General features: G+C 37.8%; 1 protein-coding gene across 1 annotated transcript in view; it reads right to left on the reverse strand.

Annotated features, from left to right (window-relative positions):
- Positions 1–24,571, reverse strand: part of PPP4R1 (protein phosphatase 4 regulatory subunit 1) — a 57,527-nt gene that overhangs the window by 21,354 nt on the left and 11,602 nt on the right. Inside the window, 8 exon segments of the mRNA XM_059836128.1 lie at positions 3,542–4,059; positions 5,021–5,151; positions 6,241–6,399; positions 8,325–8,390; positions 9,124–9,231; positions 10,850–10,996; positions 12,372–12,514; positions 23,872–23,978. Of these exon segments, the coding sequence (XP_059692111.1) occupies positions 3,542–4,059; positions 5,021–5,151; positions 6,241–6,399; positions 8,325–8,390; positions 9,124–9,231; positions 10,850–10,996; positions 12,372–12,514; positions 23,872–23,978 (1,379 nt within the window).

Genomic DNA, 24,571 nt, shown 5'->3' on the forward strand with positions numbered 1-24,571 from the left:
ACCCCCAAAACAAAAAACCAAAAACACTCAAAAAACCCACACAACCACAGTTCGTTCTGTGTACGTAAACAGTAGTTTAGTGTTTGGCAGCCAAGACATCTGGAAGATTGACGTATGCACTGAACATACTGTACTCTGGGCCTCATGAGCTGGCAATGCCTTTCTTTTCAACTGATGCTTCCCCTTGTCATGATATGCTGAGGTACCCCTTAGATAAAAACCTGAGTTATTCTGTTCTCAATGCTCCTGCTATAATGATGCAAGCAGGTGAGGGAAGAAGCACCTTCCAAAACATAGAAAGGTGAGGTGAGACATGTGAAGTAGAGGAATGCAGGATCCGGAAAGGAAGAGACATTAAAACAAAAAAGGAAATAGGAGGGAAAATAGATACAGAGGGAGGGGATAGGGATACAAAGGTGTAGTTGCTATGGATGCATATACAACGCAAAGCACAGAAAAGAAAAAGAAAAAAATATACTCCTCTGACTCAGAATCATTGCCAGTTGAACTCCAGTACCAAATTTCCACACTTGCCTCAGCTGTCAGGGACTGGCTCTGAAACCAGCTAACAAAATGGAAATCATCAACCTCCACTGATTGTACTGTGAAGAACATCACCTTATTACCATCACCAGTTATTCTGCAGAGTCAAGTAATAAAAATTCAATCTGATCTTAAGAACCTTCAAAAACCCTGTGCCAATGACCCTGGCCAATATGGTTCCACACAACAGGTATTAATTTTCTTCTTTTTTTAAATTTGTTAAATATTCTCCAAAACAAAACATGTTAAGAGAAGGATGCTGAAGTTGCAGAGTCAAGCACTGAGAGGCTAGGTACAGCCAGAGTTAAGGCTGTCTGAACAACTTCACCTTATTGACACACACGTAACATCATACACTACAGTGTCATTCCCAAACTACACTTTTGTTAACTCATCCCCACTTCATCTTGTGATGTCTCTAGGGTATTTGCCCCGTTTCCTATAGAAACCAGATGATGTGTACCTACGGAGCTCTCAGGTATGGCAAGTCTCTGCTTACCCACCACAGACAACGTAGCATCTTCTGCTCCCCTCTCTTGGCTGGGAATGCAGTGATAAAAACAGAAGCACAGCATGGAAGCAGAAATCCAGGACTTGTGTGACAGCAAACCAATGAAGAAAATAAGTGCAGGAGAAAGGTCGCAGGAATTCACAAAGAAAAAGAGTGGAAAAAAACAGAGCAAGGAAAAAAAAAAGTATAATTCCTAGCTTGCTCAGTCTTTGCTGTGAAGTACTGTGCGTGGGCTGGTTCAAGACTCATAAGAACGTAATGCCTAGGCTTGGGGAGGGGTGGGGGGAAGACCCTAAGCACCACTTGGGACCAGGGCTCTTTGTCAAACACTTGTAAGCCATGTATACTGGAGACAAAATTATCTGTGAAATTAACAAGTTTCATAAAATTTCTATGAAAATAACAAATTAAGACAACCTTTGGACTGAATATTTATGCCATCAGTTTGCAACAACAGTTTTAGATGGTAAAGGTGGAAGCATTATCCCTGGTATTGACATGAGCAAAGAGGCAATCAGGGCTCTGATCTTCTGGATCACCCCCAAAGTGAGTCTACCTCCCTCTTGTCACAATTTACAGAGTGTAAGGTCCAAAACATAGGCATTAAGTCAGCTACTCAGAGACTAAAGTCTGGATACCTACCAATTCTATGTGCGCTTTAGTGTTTGAGACAAGCATGTAAAATGAATACTATTCTATCAGTTTCGGTCTCAACTTCCTTAGCCTCAATGCACTTTGCGTGAAATTAAAATAGCAACATGACCCAATCAAAACAGCCATGTTGTTAAATTCCAGCTTCTGAAGTATTTAGACCGAATAATAAAAGTACAGACAAGAGGAGAAAAGTGAAACAAGTAGTTCTGCATTGAGTACAAGGTTTAGAAGGTGTGTTTCATGGGGCTTCACTACACAGCCCTGACCAAGTCAGAAGTTCTGTATGGAATAAAAAGGTGACTGAGTAATTAAGATCACCCTCTCCTACCCCACCCCAAATTAGAATAAATGGCATTGGTAACCCTAATTCAAATCTTTCTTAACTTGTGGGCACTGGGAACCCGTGATGTTGACAACCTAGTAAGAATTTTCTTCTACTGAAATGCACAAGTGCTAGTCAGTAACTGCACAGAAAGCCTCCTTGACACCCAGTCAAGAGAGCTACAAAAAAAAAAAAAAAAACTGCTCTGAAACAAGACATGAACATACACACAACAAACAACCCCATAACACAGAACAATTCTGGATGTATAAATACATGCCTACTTAAATCTTCATTAAAAGTGTTTAAGATATATTCTGTAATTGGACAGAACAAGGTTTTATGAAACAAACCCAAACAGCAGTGCAAGTTTTAACAGTGGGTTTCAGAGACGGGCTATGTGAAGACTGAGATCATTAGCAAGGCTGCAATTTTTTTTCTTATCTCCTTCCTTAGAGAGAGTGCCCAAAGCACTCTTTAAGCAACAAAGTTTCATCTGCTGACTTCACAATAGATTAAATAGAAGCAGCCCGAAATTGATTTAAGAAAAGTTATTAGCGTATCAACCTACTAACAACAAAAAGAAGTTGAAAGCAGTATTAGTTTATTCTAAAATGTTTTTCCCACTCCCAACTTGCTGCTCTTTTTCCTTCCTACTTTTTCTGGTACAGAGGAATGCTTTCCCCTAGAGATTCTTCAGCTCCAGAATAACATGGCTTCTTCCTTAGTGGCACCTCTGGACTTTCTGACTGTGACGCTCAAGCTTGATGTACCTTAGAATTTATTCAGCATACAAATACCAAGAGAAACATACCTCCAGTAGGTATGTGTGAAATAGCCAAGCCATTTTAACCCAGGAGGTATCTCTCAGGTGCTGCTCCACCAGCTGGTCATACTTACAAAACCTTTCTCCAACCTTCAAGAGTTTTTAAAATGAAGGATGTGTGTTCACTTCAAGAAGTCAGGTTTGGATCAATTCTCAGTTTGACCCAACAAACTTGGCACACTTAAGTCAACAACATGAGACTGCAATAATAAAGATCTTGCAGAAAAATGGAGAAGACTAATTTATTAAAAATAGTATGGACAATTCATGAAATTAAAACCATTTATCATACTTTGACATTTAAAAAAAAAAATCTTAATCTGCCTTCTTATTTTGCATGTATGCTAATTACAAATTCATTTCCTGATCAACAGCTTATGCCATTGAACCATCTATTTGATTATACTGTCAAAACACACAGTCAGAAGTTTATACTGCTAACTGTATGTGTATTCAATTTATGGAAGGAATCATACTACCTTTAAACATCTTTATACAAATGCAACTTCCCTTTTAGTTCATCATCAATTTTCACAATTAAATCAAAATAGACACAATCTCTTTGAGGACCAGGAGAAAGCAGTACTCCTGACTTTTAAAACAACTGAAAGGTTAAAGCCCAAACTGCTAAAGCCACATATGCTTATCTCCAAACACCAAAAATGGTTCAGTATCTTTACTATACCTTTAACATCTGGATCATCTATATGGGGTTCCAGATTTTCTATCATTTCTTCCAATTCTTTCCTTGTTGCCATAGGAATGTTTGGAGACACTGGCATAGTGAGTTCCTGAATTTCTCTATTAAGTATTATCTCAGAAGTCTGCTGAAGCTCGAAGTCAATATCTATTTCAGGAAGTGGAGTCCTCCAGAAATGGAAAGAGTTGTACAATTCCTGCTCTGAGATAGAGGTTTCCTGTGAATTCAGCCCAGCCTCCTGCAGACCTGCCGTACAGCAATGAGAGCTTTGCTTGTTCTCGTCAGCCATTTCCCCACAAGATTCTGAAGACAAAGTGCAATGGAAGGATGACTCAGTCTGGAAATCACTTTCCCTCTGGGAGTTATTTGACAGTGTATTTTGATCTTTCATGGCATTTTCAAGTTTTGCTGCAAAATCATCATTATCATCATGTGACGACAGATCCTCTGTCCTGTTGTGCTCATCTTCAGCTGTGACACCTTCTGTAATCCTGACTTGGTCACTGTCGAGTGCCAAAGCAAAGGAACATTTAAAAACCAAAATATACTTGCTGCAAACAGATGCTCTTGAAAATTCACACACATGCTATTAGCTTGCTAGTTACCAAACTAGATTTACTTACAGCATAGCAAAATAAATAACAGAATCACAGAATGGTGATATGTGATATGCAAGGGCATATTGCTACCTCATGGTCAACCTGGTGTTCACCATGACCCTTAGGGCCTTTTCTGCAAAGCTGCTCTCCAACCGGTCAGGCCCCAGCATGTACCGGTGCCTGGGGTTGTTCCTCCCCAATGGCAGAACTCTGCACTTCTTGTTGAACTTCAAGAGGTTCCTGCCAGCCCATTTCTCCAGCCTATTGAGGCCCCCCTGGATGGCAGCATGACCCTCTGGTACATCAGCCACTCCTCCCAGTTTTGTGTCATCAGCAAACTTGCTGAGGGTACACCCTGCTACGCTATCCAGATCATTAATGAAAATGTTAAACAGGACTGGACCCAGTATTGACCCCTGAGGTACACAATCAGCTATTGGCCTCCAACTATGTGTTGCTGATCAGTACCCTGTGGGCCCAGACATTCAGCGAGCTGTCAATCCACCTCACTGTCTGCTCATTCAGCCCATACTTCACCAGCTTCTCTATGAGGATCTTAGGAGACCATGTCAAAAGCCTTACTGAAATCTAGGTAGACTATATCCACTGGTCTCCCTTGTCTATCAAGTCAGTCATTTCATCACAGAAGGTATATCCTAAGGTATCCTAAGTCACTGAACAGTCATGTATTTTTAGTAAGTAACTGAAAATTCTGGTAGTCTATTAAGTAAGATGAGAAGTTCGAAATCTTTCCATTTACCAAGATACTCAATTTATATAGGAAAGTTAATTTTCTTAACTTGCAGTTCATACAGAAGAAAAACAAGGAGGAAAAAATAATTTGTAGATTTAGCAAATTCTTTACCCGTTTTCCTGTGCAGAACCACTATCCTCTGGGTTTTTACCATCTTCTTCTTTGAAGTACTGGCCACTGCTGGATGGATTAGCAAAAGTTGATATGAAAGGCCCCAGAGACTGAAAAGCAGCTTGGCGAACCTAGTAGAAAAGAGTCCAAGGTGAAAAAAAAAATTATTTTTATATATAAATCTTGCTGTCCTATAAAACATAAATGCATGGTACTAGGAGTTGGAAGGGTCATAAGCCTACTGAGGAAAGCAACAGCACAGGCTCTTGTCTGGAAAGAGTCAGCCAGCTGTATACATAAAGTGCTAAGTGAAAAAAAAGTTAAGAAAAAGCAGAGTAAAACCAGTTAAATCACAGGTAACTAAGTTGACAGGCCTATTCCCCACAACCAAAGAATTCACAATTATTTATATAGTAGAAGCAGGTAAATGTGAAAGCTGAACTGAGAATTTTTTCCTTTCAAGTTGTTAAAATTATGTGTGGTGAACAGATATTTCACTAACATAAAATTTGACTGATTATAAACTCAGCCAAATAGGAAAGGGAAAGAAATGCAGTGTTGTTCATTTGCTCCTCCCTTCTGCTACTATTTATTCTCTCCTTCTCAACAATTATCTTATCTACCTCAATTTTCATTATTTCATTAATTCTGCTGGGCTACAACTTGCATGACTTTCCAGGATCCAAGAGCTCCTGTGCAAAAGATCTACTTTTAGGCTCTCAGAAGTAGTCTGCTCAATAACAAACTTAACAAGGTTTGAAGAGTAGATCTTCAAGACAAAAAAAACCCCCAAAAACAAAAACCACCCCAAAAACCAAGCACACAAACCAAAACCAACCAAACCCAACAACAAACACCACCACCCCACTCCACCACCCCACTCCTCCCAAAAAAAGGTGGTCATGGTAGGGAACCTGAAGAAATACAAATAAATCACATCTAATTTTCCAGATTTCTTAATGATTTTTAGCAATGTTAAGTCACAGGCAGTTCTGTAGCTAAGAAAAGCTATCCTGCTGGTACAGTTTTTCTTACATGCTGCAGTGAAAGTGTGAGGGACTCCCTACACCCATTGACAAACTAAGCAGTCTAAGATTCTTGCTTGATGTGCATGAAACAAGTTATGTTATCCACACCTATGGGGAGAAGTTCTATATGGAGTATCACAGTAAAATCCTTTAAATATGACAGCTATTCAGGAAATAAAAAGCAATTCTTACCCATCGTGAAGGATCACTAATCAAATTAATAAAAAGGGTTGACAATTTTGTCCTCCGGACTTCCTGTGACGTTGCACAAGAAACTGCCATGAAGCATTCAGCACAGGCTTTCCTAACTCCCCACACATTATCAGAGCAGAGCTGGAAAAACCTCGGAAGCTGTTAGGAACATAGTGAGTAAGTTTGCAAGTCTTAACAGGCAGTACTTGTTTGAAAGCAAGTTCTTTTTTCACATTAATTTCCTTCATCTCATTCTCTGCTCTCATACTCAGATGCATTAGTTTAACACTTGCAAGACAAAGAACACACATTCAGTTGCACCACCCTTCTAATCAGTTGCTTCCGTGTTACTTACAGGTAAGGAAAATTCACCTGTCTGAAGAATAGCAAGAAAGTACTAACCTTCTAACCTGATTTATATTAAAAAAAAAAAAAACAACCAAAACCCCCCAAAAAACCAACTCCAAAAATATCACCAAGCCCAGAAAACTTATCATAAGACAAAACCTTATCTCTACAGCATTCTTTTAAAGCAGGTAACATTGAAAAAAACCAAAAACATAAAGAATACTGGTGCATTAACGTTTTACGTATCAGAGACCACTTCAGATTTTTGTAATATTCTCGCTGAAATGCAAAAGAAAAGCATCTTCAGAAAGAAAGAAAACCTTTCTTTTCCATCTAAACTTATCATTGTTAGATTTACCAATCTCTGTCTCACCTACCTTACAAAGCAGGACCTGAACCGCATAGAGGAATAGTGGAATAAGAGAAACACTGCATTTGGTGCAAGAGAAAACAGGTTTGAACAGAGCAGTGGTTTTACTAATAAAACTGAAGCATTTTGAAGTCGCTCATGTGCTCGGATTTTTCAGAAACAGTAATGGTAAGGATGAAACGGTGGACAGTGTGCAGGTGAGGCAGTCAAAGACATACAGGTCATCACATGGCTGCCTTCGCTTGCAGCAGGCGGAGCGGTAAGATGCAAGTAATACAATGACTGTGGCTACAGCTCCGTTCTCAATTATTGATGTTCAGCTGTTCCTACTTTCTACAGCAAAGTTTTCTGGGCTTTGTTTCTGAATGAAAAGCATTTATGTTACAAAATGAAGTTTTGTCTAAAGCCACTCAGCTTTTTGTCCCCCCCCCTTTTTTTTTTTTTAAATAATCCAAAGAGAGCAGGAAATGGCATTTTCTGTTATGGAAAGAGAACCCCAACTGTCCAGCCACATGTTATTGCTTTCACATAAAATAACAACAACTTTTTTTATTTCATAGTCTAATTGCACTCTCTGCAAAGTTTTAATTCAAATTCATGACATGTATCACTAAGAGGGCTTTTGTGTGAGAGAAATCAGTTTACATCCCCAATCAAGAAACATATGGGATGTAAATCTGTGCAATGATACTTCATTATCAAATGGCTTGAATCACACAGTACCTAGGGAAAAATGCAGCAAATGCTGTAAAAACGTGAGAAATGCCCTGAGGGTCACACTAGGCATACCTGTCCCAATACCACATCTACAAAAAGCCTCTTGTTGAAGTCATGCCTGCATTTACACTCTCTCCATGTAAGGCCCTCGCTAATTCATAGCACTGACTCATCAACCTCCTCTGGTCCTCAACAAGCTCACTGTCCACATCCCCAAGAGGAGAAAGCTTGAAGAAGGATCCCAGCAACTGTCAGGCTGATTTCTGCTCCCTAGCCCTGTCATGTCTCCAAGCCTAGCAACATCCAGCTCCTTGGACCCGCCAGGGGAATGAGGGGCACTGTTAAGGATCCTCCGCTCACTGCTCCATCCAGCTACCACCTGTTTTTCCATTTTGAATGGAAAACCAGGCTCCAGACTGTGCAATTTGGCAAGTAAGAGTTCTGTATTCATAGTAATTGTCTTCAAGATTTTGTAAACATCAATCATAACGTCACGTCAGCAAAACTGAAGAGTCACAGCTTTTTTAGCCTCTCCTTACTAGGGAACATAGCAGTTGTCTAATCATTTTAGCTGCCCTTTCTTCTGTATATTGTCCAGCTCCACTACCGACTTGTATTAAAAAGAAAAATCCTTTAAGAAATAGCTTACCAGCATTTCTTCAGTGGCTTGCTGCCCAACCACACTGCAGATATCTCCAAAATTGGCTGCACATACCTTGCAGACAAAATGCAAGAAATAACTGCTAAGACCATAGTTTTAATACAGCAAACAACAAAGGAAAAAATAAACAGCTTTTAAAAACATAAAAACAGGTTTTGCTGCAAACTCAGTATCAGCTACTGCCCCATTCCATCAGTTGCCATGGTTTAAAAAAAAAAAATTGTTTTCATTTCAAACTTAATCATCCTTTTTTCATCACGAAAGAACCACCCCAGAACTTAAGTGAAAGGGAAGGAGAATAAAACATGTTCAGAGTGCTGTCAAATGAAAGAATATAAGCAGTTATCAAGGAAAATAAGCTATGCAATGGCAGGGTGAAACCAAAACACAGCCTCAGCACCTAAATACTCTGATGGAGTACTGGTTTATTTCATCTTAATGGGCATCTTTAATTCCATCTACACACAGAGATATGAGCTCAGGTGACTGATGCTGTATCAGTTAGAGTTGGTTCACATTTTTGTGGCTACCTACACAATCATAAGGACAAGCACATTCTTTCTTTGTTTCTGATAACAAAGATAGGGACTCTGGAAAAAAACTCAGTGTCAAATATAAAATCTGTGGAAATGCAAGCTACAAAGAAACCCCATAGCATTCACTTATACATGCCACAAACGAGATCTAGCAGGAAAAAGTAATTTAGTCAAATGCAAGTTCCAAGTTCATTACACTACTTTCACACTACTTTCACAGATAATCTGGACCAGATGCCAATAATTCATACCTTACGAACATGAAACATTCTGCAGTCACAGCACATCTCACAAAACCTAGGAAGAACAAGTCTTTCCGTGATGTCCTTTCCCACCATGGAGGCCATTTTGCACATTATCTAATGGCAAGACAGACACTAATCAGGGATGCTTGCACAACACAATTCCATGTCAGTTAAGCAGAGGCTTTTTACATTTACTTTTCATTCTGATGCAGATAATTTTATTGAAAATTATGAAAAGTATTGAAAAAATCCACATATTGAATTGAAAAGGTTTGGCCACTTCTGCAAAAAGGTGTTGTGTGGTTTGTTTCTTTGTTTTATTTTTACCCTCCCCCTGTCATGATGCGACACAGCTGTAGAAGACATTGGTCTTTCATCAAACTAAATCAAATTCCTAACTAATGGAGATAACTGAACTATCAGAAGTTACTCTCATATCTTACCAAACACACTTACAAAAATAGAACACCAAGTACAAGATTCTTTCACTATTCCAATACTTAATGAATATATATTTACAATTAACAGAAAATTATTGACAATTAGCATGCTTAAGTGACTTCTACAACTTCTGTATCACTTAAAAATTGCAATACTCCATATATTGCGCATATGCAACTCCCTAACATAAAATCACTGAAAAAACGTATCACACCAAAGAAAGTGACAGCTTTTCCCTCTAACTGCTCTTTCGTTCTGATTTTTACTACAACTTTTATAAAAAGAAGGTAGTCTAAAAGAATTTTATGTTTAACTTTCCTAAACACATCAGTAGAGCTACTTAAATTAATTTTCCTGTAATACCGTATTATTATTTTTCTAACCTCTAGTGGCTCAGCGAGCTACAGAACCTTTCTCAAGCTTCAATATCTTCAAAACAATGAAGATGGGTATAACAATTCTGCTTTAAATTTTATTCTCTTATGTATTTGTAAGCTTCTTCAAGGAAGTACTAGAAATTTGGTGCCAAATACAATAATGCCCAGCCTGCTTATTGTTTACAAGTCCAGCCACATTATGAAAGTAAAATATTAAGGAGGTCTCGCTCAACCAAAAAGAATAATAATTTAAAAAAAAAAAAAAAAACACAAAAAATCAACCAGCAAAAAACATCAACATAAATTGCAGAAATTCAAGGCAAACATAAGGACATACACCTTCTGCCATTTCTCCTTTATAAATTAACTTATTAATTTGCTTAAAAATTATGTGTCAAATTAGTAATTAAGGTTGTGTCTAATGCAAAAAAACCCCCACCAACCAACCATGAGTTAATCAACTCAGATGGTTATTATTTCATCCAATAAAACAAAATAAAATCAATAAAGAGATTACACAGACAGTAAAGACCAACAGAACTGAAGTGTTAAAGATTTTCCACTGATGGAAATTTTCCACATATTCAATTTAAACTTCCATAACACAAACAAACCTGAAAAAACTAAAAAGCCAACAACAGCAGATGCTTTAGGAATCAATAAAATTAATCCCCTGTGCTGTTTTGTCCAGCTGGGCTTTTCTTTACAGAACTTATAAGCTACTGAATTTAAATCTAACCTTGACTTGAGTGTAACACAACATGGAAAAAGTTACAGGGAAGTTACGGATAGCAAGATCATTTTTTCTCTTTAACACCGCATAGATGTGCATCTTGGAAACACACTACCATCACTGCAACATCAAGCATTCAAGCAAACTTTATACTGCGTGATTTGGTATTGTTGTTACTTACAGCCACGGCTTCTGTCTTCACATCATCATTGCTATCTGGAGCTGTCAGATCTATCAGAACAGGGCATACTTTGGTCTCCACATCGTATCTTTCTATGAGTTCTTGCTCCAACAGAACTAACAATGCTGCCTGGCTTGTTTTTCTTACCTATCGTAAAAAGACAAAAACTGAACCAAGGAATTCGAAGACAGGGGTTTTTTTGTTTTTGTTAAATGTGTCCTATATTTTGGAAGCTGTACCTATATACCACCACACACCTATACCAACTGCACTCAGCGAGAGGACAAGTGCTCAAAAACCACTTTTGCAAACACTTCATGTTCAAAACAAACTATGTTTGAACCCAAGAACACCTGCATATTGTAAAATAAGGCAATGCTATTATAGAATAGTCCACCTAGATACTTCCCGAAACACAGGACAGCAATGTCAAAAAAGTAGTCATGGCAAAGCTCATGCAAAAGCAGCACAACTGACTGGGAGTAACAAAGTTCTAAGGAATGTGAATTTTATTAAACAAATAATCTTTTTCTAAGATTAACAAGTCTGGCTGACAATGAATAACTGTGTTTATTTCAAATGTATTTTAAATTCTGCGAGACAATTCTGCTTAGTCCCATCTAACAGAAGACGACTGTACAAAAATAAGATAACTATTAATAATTTACTTCATATGTGGCTAACCCCTGCCTCTCAAAAAGTAAGTTCATCAGAAGAGAAAACATTATATAAAACAAGAGACTATATACTACAACACAGCAATTTTTAAAACACCTTTGAGATCTTTGTTTCAGAGCAAACCAGCCAGATGAACTATGGAGTATCAACAGAGGTTAAGAGGATGAACAGAATCGCTGATCTGCTAGTAAGAGAGTATCAAGCAGAAGTATGGTTGTTGTATTATACATGAATTAGCAAACCAACTATTAAGAAAAATACTGTTTGGTACCTATTTTTAATTATGGTAAATCTGGAAAAGGCAAGAAAAAAAAAGTGACAAACTCAAACGCCTAAAATACCTAATGTATCACCTAGGATTAGTCTAGTCTGAAATGATGTGGAGAAGCCTAGAGAAAGCTTTAGACAAGCTAACTCATACATGCAGAGAAACAAACCACACAAGTTAATCTAAAAGCATTATTGGATCGATATACAAATAACTGGTTATGAAGGCATACAATATGTTAAAAAATTTAATTATACCAAGGAGTCAGTTTTTCATAACTATTGTTAATTTTTGTCAGAATTTATATTATGTAAGCTTACCAAAATGACTATTTGATTTTGTCCGTAAGAATACAATACCAGATGAAAGGCCCCAAATCAGAACATACCACATTAGATGAAAAAATGTTGGAACTTTTCTTCATTTAAAGTTCAGAATGCCAGGTATTTGACGTCCTTCAAAAGCTTTTTACCCCAAAAATATTACACACTTGTATGATGCTAAATTATTTAAATTGAAAAACCTCACACCAGGCATATTCATTTAGCTAATAAACTCTTCGTAAAAGACACTTACCTGGTTATTCTGGTCTGCGAGGTATCGTACCACAATAGGCAGTAAGTATTTGGAAAAAGCATATGGGATTGAAGGTCTGTTTTCTTGACAGAACATAGCAATATGAGGTACCTGTTCCATCAGTTCTGCCCTCACTGTTGGCTCTGTCAGGGTCAAAGTAAAACCAAACAAGGCACAATAAATGTTTACAAGCATACTGCCAGAATGAGCTTTTTTACAGTCCTGTACATACAAACTATGTTCTCAAGTGTTCATGTCAGCATGTTTGTCAAGCTTCATTTTGACAAGCACCATGTTTTTGCAAACCCAAGTACAATTACACTCTGTACTGCTAAACTACTAAAAAGATGGGTCCCACATTCTCAGTAATAAAACAAGAAGAGGTATAAGAGAGCAAGCCACCAAACATTATCAGTGTCAGAATCTGTCTGAACTCCATACGAGCACCACCTACTTCCAGGAAAACTGCTAAGCAGAAAGTCAACCCAACACTGGCACCACTATGAGAAGAAACGCCCTGAAGGGTGCTTCTGGCCACAGCCTCTCATGCAGGAAAGATCCCACTGAGCAGGACAATCAGCCACAACTACCGATGTTCTCTTTCATTCTTTGCTTTTTAAGGCTACTGATATTTTCATCAGATGGAAAAGATAGTGCATCTTACCAGTTGCTTCTGTTAAACTTACCAGGTATGTCTTTCAAAGTTGGTGACTATTTTAAAAAAATATTTAATTAATTTTTTTAATTCAGAAAACAGTGCTCCATGTGATGACTTTATCTACTTAATGAACTGGGACAGAAATAAAATTACAGAATATTAGTTTTAGTAAATATGCCCTTTGAACCCTTAACACAAGTGGCTGATGATGTTGGGAGAGTACGTGACAGGTTGGACTTGATGATCTTAAAGGTCTTTTCCAACCTAAACGATGCTATGATTCTATAATCCTAATCCCCACAGAACATGCACATCTATTTGGGGGATGAGAGGAGAAACAAGGAAAGAAATATAAACGTGAATTAAATTCCAACTATTAAAAAACCAGTTTCAATTTAAGAAGTAGGGCATTACTGCATGCCTGATAAGTCCACTTGTCCACAGAAAAAAAAAAATAACAATTTCAGACCTAAGTACTAAGTATTTCTGTCCCTTCAGAATTTGCTGACATCTGTAATTACTATTAGAGAACTGATTACCTATAAAAAAATGATGAAAACTCATCAATTACTCTCAAGTTACAGTAATTTGATTTACAATATTTTAAATAATAAGATGTATACTGCTCACAGGATATGCATGCCTTACTAAATTTCTACATATGAATTGTTCACGTAAAACTTAATGTTATGACCAGAACCATCTTCCTTGGAATAGTTGGAATTAACACAATACATTAAAAATACAACCTTTTGCTAGGTAGAAGCATGTGACTTGCATTTCTATTTAACATGGCCAATGCATGCAGCACTTGGCTTTCTTGAACACTGCTTAGAAGTGACAACTTAGGCCTGAATAAAACAAAACAAAGACAAAGCAAGTACCATGCTGTGTGCAGTCTCTTCTTCACTGAAGACTACAGGAACAGAACCAATCACAGCACACGAAGTAATCAAATGCCTATGGACTCCATTTCTTTGGCTATAGACTTAAACTACTTTTCCTATAGAAAGTAATACCAAAATCCTCTGTAAAGTTTATAAATTGCTGACAAAGTTTCAAAATACATAATGAAACCCCAGATGAATCAATACTGAACAGGTTTGCTGTTCATGACAATAAAGAAAAAAAGTCTTCCAATCTGTTCTGTTTCTCTTCCCAAAACATTAACAGGAACACACAGGACAAAAGCCTTTTTATTTAAACTTCAGATGTTCTGAAACATGAGCAGGTTGAACTCCATAAGCAATTCACACATCCTGAAGTTTGTATTGAAGAAGTTAGATCCTGAAGAAGACTACTCAAACTATGTGCAAGTTTCAGCAGACTTAAATTAACGAAAGTGAACAGATAATAAAAAGCTAAATTCTAGTTTGGTGAACACTGTTTGTAGCACTAAACATGACAGTTGACCAAAATAAGCACCTGTAAATAGGACAAACTTAATAGTTAATGAGAGCATCAATTCTGAAAGCTGAAGTCTACATATCACATTAATGCAAGGAATGGAAATACTACTTCTTGCAGTTTTTCTAAAAAAACAGTCAGAGACTAAAAAGTTACTATCCTCAGTCTATGTTTCTAATTTCAAGCTAACTTTCTATTGGGAGCTTGCAGCACCTCCTACTATTAAAGTTGCCTCGTATTTCCTATCATAGTAACTCATCTTTCACTTCCTTGTAAAAATTTGCCAGAGCAGTCCTTACAACACAAGATGGCATAAGCTGCAATTCTTCATTAGGATGAAGTTTTCTCGGGGGGCGGGGGGGGAGAGAAAGATAAAAAAAAAAAAATCAACCAAAGTAGATCAGCTGTTTTCAAGACTAAAGTTGGCAAAACCATCTATTTTCTTCCTAGGTTGAATTCTGGTCCTCTTATCTGACAAGGTCTAGCTTCCTCACTTCTGGAAGAGGGGCTTGAAATGTGCCAGAAAAAGGAGTCATACATCTCAACATGTTTTTGCCACCTGTGTGAAAACTTACCCATAGGTGGCTGAGCTAAAAGGCCTTGAAAACATCCTCCATTTGCACCTGCCCAGTAGCTGACAGAGAGCACAGCAACTACAAATTGAGGAGTCCTTCCTTGCTGAGCATGTTTTGAGATGGAGAAAGCCATCACCACTGCAGACAGACTGTACATAGTCCCGCTCCCAAGAAGAACTCTCTTGAAAAGGCTGGAGATGGGCAACAGAGCAGAACAAGGAATGACCAGGCAGGGTAAGGAGGGATGGAGGGATGAGAGGTGAGTGACAAGGAGATAAAACTAGCAACTAAAGGGAAAGGAGACTGAAATTTGCTGGACCAGAAACTGGAACCAGGGCCCAGTGCCAGCGGTGGAGGGACTCGCTCCCACCTTTCCCATAAGGCTGCTATTTCAAAACATGCCCAGGACATGATCTAAGGGTACAAGAGGCTTGTGTCACAACACTTATCACTAGGATCTCGTTCTCACTTCTTAGGACCCCTGCCTCATTCCTTGCAACAGACAGAAGATGACTGATGTGGGAAGGGCAGAGGGGAGAGGGAGAGAGGAAGAGAAATTCGGCTGAGGCTGCATGTTTGACAGCAGTGCTTCTTAAATTGTTTCCAAATTTGCCTCAGGCAGTTCCCACCATCCCAAATGCAAAATTTGCTGCTGGCTTTTCCATTATGCCAATGCAACTGTTCATGCAGCCAGACTACAAACCATATCAAAGAACTGATCTGGCTGACACAGCTTTTGCCCCACCAAAGCAACATGATTAAACAGCAAGAACTGGCACTTAGATTGGTCTCCCTGTGCAGTCGCACATTTCCCTCAAGTAGGAGAACTATCTGGTGATGGAAGCAAGCAATTGATAGCAACAGGGCGCAGGAGCTGCTCACTGTGATATTACCATCAAAACAGAGTGAAAGTAGTAAAATGCTGAGAAACCTGATTTATTCCTTTGCCTAGTGTGAAGCTGTGCAAAAAGCTCAAGCCAGACTCTTCACACTACTCATTTGATTGCAGTCCACACTGCAGTCTGCACTGCTGAAGAAGTAGCAGCACTGCAATCAAAGTCAACAAGAGCTCTGTATTAAGCATATCAGGCACTATGTATAAAGCTTTGGACACTAGGAACTCAAAATGGGCAGAGTGTTTTGATTTTGATACCTCTACAGTTTGCCCACCCACCCACTGGTGAAGCAAGGGCAACACTCCCTTTCCCCAAACTGGCTAGATTTGCTGTGGAATTGAATTAATAAATTTGTTTATGAAGCACTCCAGTAAGAGAGCAATGAGTACCAAAAACTTAAGAGCCTTTTTTCTGCAGAACAGGGTTCATCTATTATGCAGCACTTAAGAGTGGCCACCCCGCCTGATAATACTGAAGAGTTGCTTACGTAAAGTGAGTTCTCTTCTTCCTGAGCTACTAAGTAAGCTCTGACTTTGTCAGAAACACAGATAGATGAGATGATGCAATTAAAGATTTAAAAAAATTCATGCCCAGGAATGAATTAGAACTGTAAAGTCACCTTAGTTCTTACATTCCCTAACTTTTACATACATGGCTCTGTGATCAATTCAAACCACCAAACAAACCAGCACTGTGTATGTAACTGGCTGTGTCATGCAACACTGTAATTCATTATCAAAAAGGCATTTGTGCTGTTCTGGGGAATTACTGCTGCTATGCAAGAACCTGAGCCTTAAGCTTACCAATTTAGAGAAGAACTCAATTCTTCCAAATACTGAAGCGTATGTTCCAGTGTGTACTGAATAGAGCCTAATCTTACAGTCTGACGGGGTTACAGTAGAGCTTTTTTTTTTGCATTATGTTTCCTAAAGACCCAAGCGACAATGCCAAAAATTTCCACTGAAGATACAGCACTTTCATATTCCCTTCATCCATTCCTCAGCTTTGTCTTTAGCTTAGACAGGTGGCAGCTCCAAATACATATTCCAACAGGCTTCAATACATGACAGTGTCCGCCATTTCAGTTTAAGCTTTTCTGTTGTTTATAACCAAATTTATGGTTTGGTCATCAACACAGTGAACAGAGCATGGCAGTATCAGTTAAAATTATTACATGCAGCTTCTTAAAGCATAAGTTCATCCAGCTGGGGAATACATCTGTATTATGTATTTTTTGCACTTGTACAACACAGTCCGGACCAAGCTTTCACACAGTATAAGCAAAATCTGGGTGGAGAATTTTGCTTCGCAACAAGACTGAAAGTTTCTGTTTTAGGCACTCTGGAAAATCACTATGTCTGATTAGGTTCTCTATAATGTTTGCTTGGAACAGTATTTTTCCGTTTGGCAGACGAAGTATTTTTAAATGCTGCTCTTTTCAAACTGTCTCCTGAAGGTACAAGTCTATGCCTTAAAGTAGCAGGCTACTATAAAAAAAATCTTCAACTTGTCAAAACAAAAAAATTTGAAAAGGAATATATTAATGTAGAAAGTTAGATCTCAGAAGCAAACTCATACTTATCTTTCTCATTAGCACTTTATTTCATTCCATCAGGTCTATCTCTAGATGCAGAATTATACTGAACTGAGTTTTAGAAATCAAGCAAAACTAAAATGACAGAAGTGAAAATAAACTTCCATTTCTTCTGTTTGTGAAATAACTTTGAAAAGAAGTTGCCAGAATAAAATCACAGAATCACAGAATCACTAAGGTCGGAAAAGACCTGTAAGATCATCAAGTCCAACCATCAACTAACACCACCATGCCCATTAAACCATGTCCCACAATGCCTTATGACACAGTTCTACCTCTCTTGATTTCCAGATCACATGAAACCAGCAATATATTCCAATCAACAGCTCCAGAACCTGGGCAGACTTTGTTCTGCACACACCAACCTTCAGTTTTAGCTATTTCACAGATCATCATTTAAATCAACATCCCAAACTGACTCCAAAATCATAAAAGTAATTAACTGTTCCTTCCTCACCATGAAAACACATTTAAACTTCCCCTAGAATTTGATACCATCTTCATGTAAGCAAAATGCCAACATACTCATCTAGCTACTCCTAGCACGTACACTTAGCTTTCCTATACAAATGTGTCATGTTATTTCATCCCTGCTGAGGCTTCAGTTCACTCTGTATTCCAGCTATGAGGAAGTAAAGCACCACAGTTAGTTGTATACTGGAAATGAAAAGGGGATTATTGCAGAGCTGCACAGTATAATACCAACTAATTGCTCCAGAACAGTTATTTGTAAATGAAGTAATTATTCCAGAGCCAGCTCACAACTAGATTTATTTCACAATAGCTTATTCTGCCACACTACACAGTATTTAGAAAAAATTCTGCAAAGCTTTCATTATCCCAAAATGACCATTCTGCAATACAAGCAGCATTCAATTTCCCCTACATTTGTGAGGGGCTGTAAGGTTTTTGTGTTGTAAAAGCATATATGAAGAACAACTACTGGTGATGTTAATGCTGCTTTAACTGACAATTCTGATGGATGTTTTAAGTACACCTGAGTATTAATAATATTAATATTTGTTCTTATTAAGGGTTGTGAGTAAGAAGTAAAGGTGTAAGTGCATAGCTTTGCATTTACACTTTCATTCTTTAAAAAAAAAAATTCTGGTGAAAGGTAAATGAAAATATTGATTTATACATGCTAGAGAGAAACAAGCAGCACAGAAAACTTCTTCATGCCCTTCCTCCTATATAGATCTCCGTTTCCATATTCAGCTTGAAAATAAGGTCCGCAGCATACTGAGATGCTAATCTGCCAACGGCCCAGCAATTGTACTGGATTTTTATACATGTCTATTCTCAAACTGAACATCATTTGCATGATAAAAGACAAAGTTTAAATAAATTCTACAGTTTATCAACTCATACTTTATCTATCCCCTTCTTTCCCAAATATAACCCTTCCCTTCCCCTCTTTTTTTCCTTCTACTGTCATCCATATTTTCAATGTCTCTCATTTCCTGTTTCATCTGTCCCTCCAACCTTCCTACCTTTTTTGAAGACAGAAGAAAACCTAGACAAGTGACAATACACTGTAACCGGAGCCCATCCCTTTTAGCTTAGGAGTCCATCAGAAAGACTGATGCGTGCTGCTTCAGTAGTCAGGTTCTTTTCCTCTTACTAAGCAGAAATGAACTTCATTACTGACTGGCAGAGCAAGAAGTGAAATACAGACTAATGAGAGAGGGTAAAGTCACCATTAGCCATCCATCAGATGCATGGAGAGACAAAAGAGGATCACATCAAAGAGAGGAAAAAATTCTTAGTGTAGCAGGAGATGGGAGAAGAGGTATGGAAAATCCTGAAACATGAAGATGCAAGAGGGGAGAAAACACAGGTGGAGCTACTGATAGCTGGGAGAGGCAAATATTAGCATTCCCATTAATATTGCTTACATATGAAGATTTTGTTAAATGAAATGCTGTAATATGTGCTATTCAACAGGTATTGTTGGCATCTCTCACTATACCAACAGCAGTAATTGAAATGGTCTTACTAACATAGGTTAAGCACACTATTAAGTAATTAAGGTTGTGAGGCCATCACATTAAGCCTGATTATACAGCTTCAAAACTAAATGACCAATTAGTCTAATAATTGTTTTTGAAATCAGTTTGTTTTGCAAACTACATTGACAACTGATTCTATGCAGTAAAGAAACTACTTTTCATTCAGGAGAAAAAAATTCTAGTTGGTTATATTCAAGCAAATAAGCATCAGTCCTCCAGGAATTCACTTTCATTTTCCCCCCATCATTCCTTTAGAAAGATACCTATATGTATGTATTTCATAGTACACTAAAGTTCCACATCTATTTTAGAAATGAAGATAGATATAGAGTCTCCCTGTAAAAGAACCCTCAGAAAGTAAGATTTAAAGCTTCTGGTGCCCCTTGCAAGCACACTGAGAAAAATGCCAATAAAGCAGTAATTCTGGCTGAGGATAATTTTCAAAGCCTCAACAATTGTACTTGTGCGCACAATGATGAAGCCTTGTATCATATAAATCATTCACAAGCTGGTACCAAAAAAAGTCTGAATGATACTAATTTACTCAAGTGGAAAAAACAGACATAAGACCCTTGTTCAAGCTCACATAAGCCTATGGCTGGTCTACCTTTGAGAATGAAGAAGGCCCAGCTGTTTTAACACAAAGATAAGCGTTTTATCTCTAACAAGGGTTTATGAGGGATAAATTAACATTTGCCAAGCACTGGGCTTCTATGCCAAGCTGCTTCTTGGCTTCTATAGGTTCAAAGACACCATAAAAACTTCGAAATGGGAAGACATACCTAACATCCCTAAAGAAACAGAGAAATTACGAAGTGATTGAACAGCAGACTCAAAAGCAATACAAGGTATCACAGCTGTAACTATACTAGGGAACTCACCAAAGACAGTAGGGAAGTCCAGAGTTCGGAAGGACTGAAAAATACCCAAACCCCACAGCAAAATCACAGACCTAGCAGTAATACTGAACTACAGCAATGAAGACAAACATTGAAGAAAATAAGCCTTCCAAACAACTGAGATTTGGAGAAAAAGTTTCTTTGGCAAGTATGGGGGTTGGAGACTGCAGACTATTCTCCAGCTGCCACTGATGGGTTTCCTCCACTGGAACAGTTATTCTGCTGTCATTCACATTCAGCAGGACATGGTATCAGGGCACAGCAATTCCTGTGTTCCGTCAGCACTGGGAGCAGCTCATTTTTGGTATCACTTGAAGAGGATATTTTTTCCCAGTAGAAAGTGTTCTTAAGGCTGCAAAACCACACGTAACATACAACTAATTCATTAGAGTCCAAACTGCCCTGTCAGGAGAAAACCCACTTTATATCATTTGCATGTGCAGTTACACAACGGTGGTCAGAACTGTCCTTCACAAAATACATTTCACTACAACTTGCTGTCTGTCCACCTGCAACCCGCATGCTGGCTGTTGACAGAGAGACGTTAAAACATCACTCAGCATTCTTTAGGTATAAGCAATACTTCATTCTTCCCCTCCAAAGAAGCCTTCATAAATTAGTGCTATTAATAAGACATTACTCAAAGAGTCCAAATGAGTTCCCACCAAAAGCTATTTCTTTGAGAATTTTTTGTCAATAGTTTATTTTTAAAAATAGTTTTAGAGCTGATATTTGCCCTTGCCATGATGCCTCAAAAAATTTACGTCACGGCTAGCCAGTTGGTATGTCAAGATCTGTGTCAATCATACCAAACCATAGTCTCATGACTTTTTGTGCCTTCCATCCTACAATCATATATTTGGACCCAGATCTTTTTCTAGTGAAGATTAATTTTTATTTCACATTAATGCCGTTTAGCATAACAGAGATGACATTTAGCTTCTTAAAGTGTTATCACAGTCCATGAAGAATAAAAACAATTATTGTTTTGAAAGTCTCTTGCTCTCAAACACAGAAATGTCTGTCTCAAAAACAAACAAAAAATCCCCCAACAACAACAAAAAAAACCTCAAAACAAATTAAAAAAAAACCCTAAACAGGTTTCATTTTCAAGCAAAGACCATGTTTGAAAAACATCAGCCCACCTACAGAACCTCTGAAGCTGCAAGGTATTGACTAGACAGAGGACTGCTTAGGCAGCTTTAGGACAGTTGGCATTTCTAGTTCGGTGCTGTACTCGTATTTTAGATAACATACCAACTACCGCCAAAAAAAAGCAAAGCACCTCGTTTTCTGTGACTTGATTTGACAAGAGAAGACAAATACCTCCAAATGTTAAAAAACAGGCATAAGACTAATGAGTATCGCCTATTAGAAACGAGATACCTGTACATAGTTTAATCTGACTTCCCAACAGTTTGTTTTTATTTTTATTTATTTATGCATTTAAACATGCTTGACTCCAGGATGGCTCTAACCATACAGATATCTGGCTCTAACCAAGCAAGTCAAAACACACAGATACTTATAATGTTTTCTTATTCCAAATTTAATTTTTTGTTTTACAGAAAAAGCAGGAAAAAATATCGTAAATGGAAAAAAGCATCAGATAAGAGAAAAATGAAAAACAAGTCTAGTAATAGCAACCTTAACGAAAAACAAAACTAAAACCCCAAAACAAAAGAAAACCACTATGCTGCAGTTTGAATAATAGCCAAGCACATATATTAAGAAGATACAAAGCAGATCTAGTTCCCTAATGAATTTTCACATGGTTTAAGACACAAGGGTATTCTAATAACCTGTCTTACAGAAACAGGCTAAGTCCAACACTGCAGCTGCTTGAGGCACAAAACTCACAGTTAAGTTTGCAGAAATTTAATTTGTGGGGCAGCTACAGAATCCAGTGATACTAGTTTGGCAGATCTGAGACAACTTCTACAACACAGGAAAAGCCTGAAATGCTGCTTTTACTGACGCTGAGAAAAATATCAACCCTGACTAAAAACGTACTCCACCCCTGTTAAAAGAGACAAATTGATTTGAGCTCAACTCTTGGCTTCCATTGCATTTCTACCTAAACAAACTTCAATTTGACATACTTAGTTGGTCACCAATGACAAGCCTAAGGCTACAAAGTTGCTGCACAAGGCCATTTTCCCCTGGACACATCTGTCCTATTTTCCAAACTTGGAGCTTCAGAAAATTTCTGATGCTCAAAACTTAACACGATCACACAAACAAGCACTGTATATACAGATTTCAGAAGCTGAGCTTTGCTAGGAAAGCACTCTAGAAACAGTAGCACACCACTGTTCTCAATTTAAGACACATTTAGTCTTAAATGAATAGTGACTTTTTTTTTCCTCTCAAAGAATGCTTGGAGAGGTACTCAATACAATTACGTAATTCTTACAACAGGCTATTTTTCCTGGCTAAACAAGGACATTCCCTCAGAAAAATAAAATCGTGCATTTTAAATTAAGACTGTAATGACAGAATAACAGAAATGAGCAGAATACCTTTTTACCCTTGGAAAGCATTATATTCTGCAATTCTGGAGGAGGGAGAAAAACTAACAGACATTTAACAGAAGAAACATTTTCTTCTCATACAAGATTTAACGCAAGTTTCTCTCCATTGCACTCCTACAATGACAAAACAATGAACTTCAGATCTTCTCTGATCTGCTAAAGCCTTCCTTCTTCCTTCTGATGCTTCAACTGTATCAGCTATGTTGAAATCAAGCCCTTAATTCTTTCTAGAATATCTTCAACCTGGAATTTTGTTGCAGCTCTGTCCACACCATTTTTCCCTTCATCCACTCCCCCACTGCTTTTTAAGCGTTTCTTTTCTTTCACATTTTTTTTCATTATTCTCCTGCTTTTGCCTTTATTCCTAACACCCAGTAGTCTCAATATATTCACAAGCAAAAGCCCCTCTATATCTACAGAGCCCTCCTACTCATTACTTTTATCTGCATCTTGCTTATCACTTCCTGCTGCCTCTCTTATCTTCACAACTGGTTGCCCAAAAGGGACCAAGGGAACAACTTCAGCATTTAAATTCTGTCAAAACTAATGGGGGTTTTTGCACAGATATTTTGCAAGATTCTTTTCAAGGCAAGAAATTAATCTTTATCTACAAATCTAAAATAATCATGTAGATCTGCTGAGTAGCCAAAGTATATAATAAAGGTTATTCAAAAATGTACTGAGGGAAAATGGTAATCCTACATACTGAAGGGGCTTAATTCTGTTGAGGAAAATAGTAAGGAAAAAAGTCATCTTGGGTGGGGAATGATTTAGCAAAATGAAATTTTACGGTATGTTATTGCGTTTGCAGAAGCCTAGTTTGAATACTGAAGACAAGAAAGAATATCTTGGTCCTGTGCTGAACACAGGTTCAGCAATTCTGACTTTCCCTTATTAACCCAGTAAAATGTTTAATGCTACCTACCTGAATCATCAGCTAATCTGCTGATTCTCTCCAACACAGCAATACAATCTCTCTCATCATCACTGACTTCCTTCAAAGTGTCCAGCAAACTTCGAGCCACCATTTGCCTAGTTTACAAGAAAGATTAAAAATTAGCATTATTTGTGTCCAGAAATACAGCCAAATCAAGAAGTTGTGCAATCATACGAGTTTCTTAAACCAAACAATAAAATTTACACAGATTCACTTTTAACTCAGTAAATTTAGTTAGACCTGCTTTGGGAATTCTTAATTCTGATACCTGGCGTAATCCTAAAGAACTGTTAAATTTAAATGTAACATTGAAAGTATCCCTTTGATTTACAAGGATAAGGGAAACCAGCCACAAAAATAAAAATAAGTCATCATCTGCCAAGTGGGCAAACAGGAGCTGAATGTTAGGAAGTCAGTGTCAGCCTTCCATCCTCAACTCTGAATTCCCTAACTTGTTCCATACAAAGCAAGACAACACCAGTATTGTCAGAACAGTTTTAAACAGAATTATGAACTTATTTCACAAACAAAAGCATGAGCACTCAGGCTGAAGATTTCCATACCAACGGTGACGTTTAGAAGCTAAACTTCATTCAAATGCTATATAGAGCAATGGGTATGTACTGTGAAAATAAAATCTACTAGCCCATGTGTGCCTGGGATGTACATTAAGCAAAGTAGAAAATGA

Source organism: Gavia stellata, chromosome 3 (genome assembly GCF_030936135.1).
Source record: "Gavia stellata isolate bGavSte3 chromosome 3, bGavSte3.hap2, whole genome shotgun sequence".
In the NCBI taxonomy this organism is placed as follows: Eukaryota; Metazoa; Chordata; class Aves; order Gaviiformes; family Gaviidae; genus Gavia; species Gavia stellata.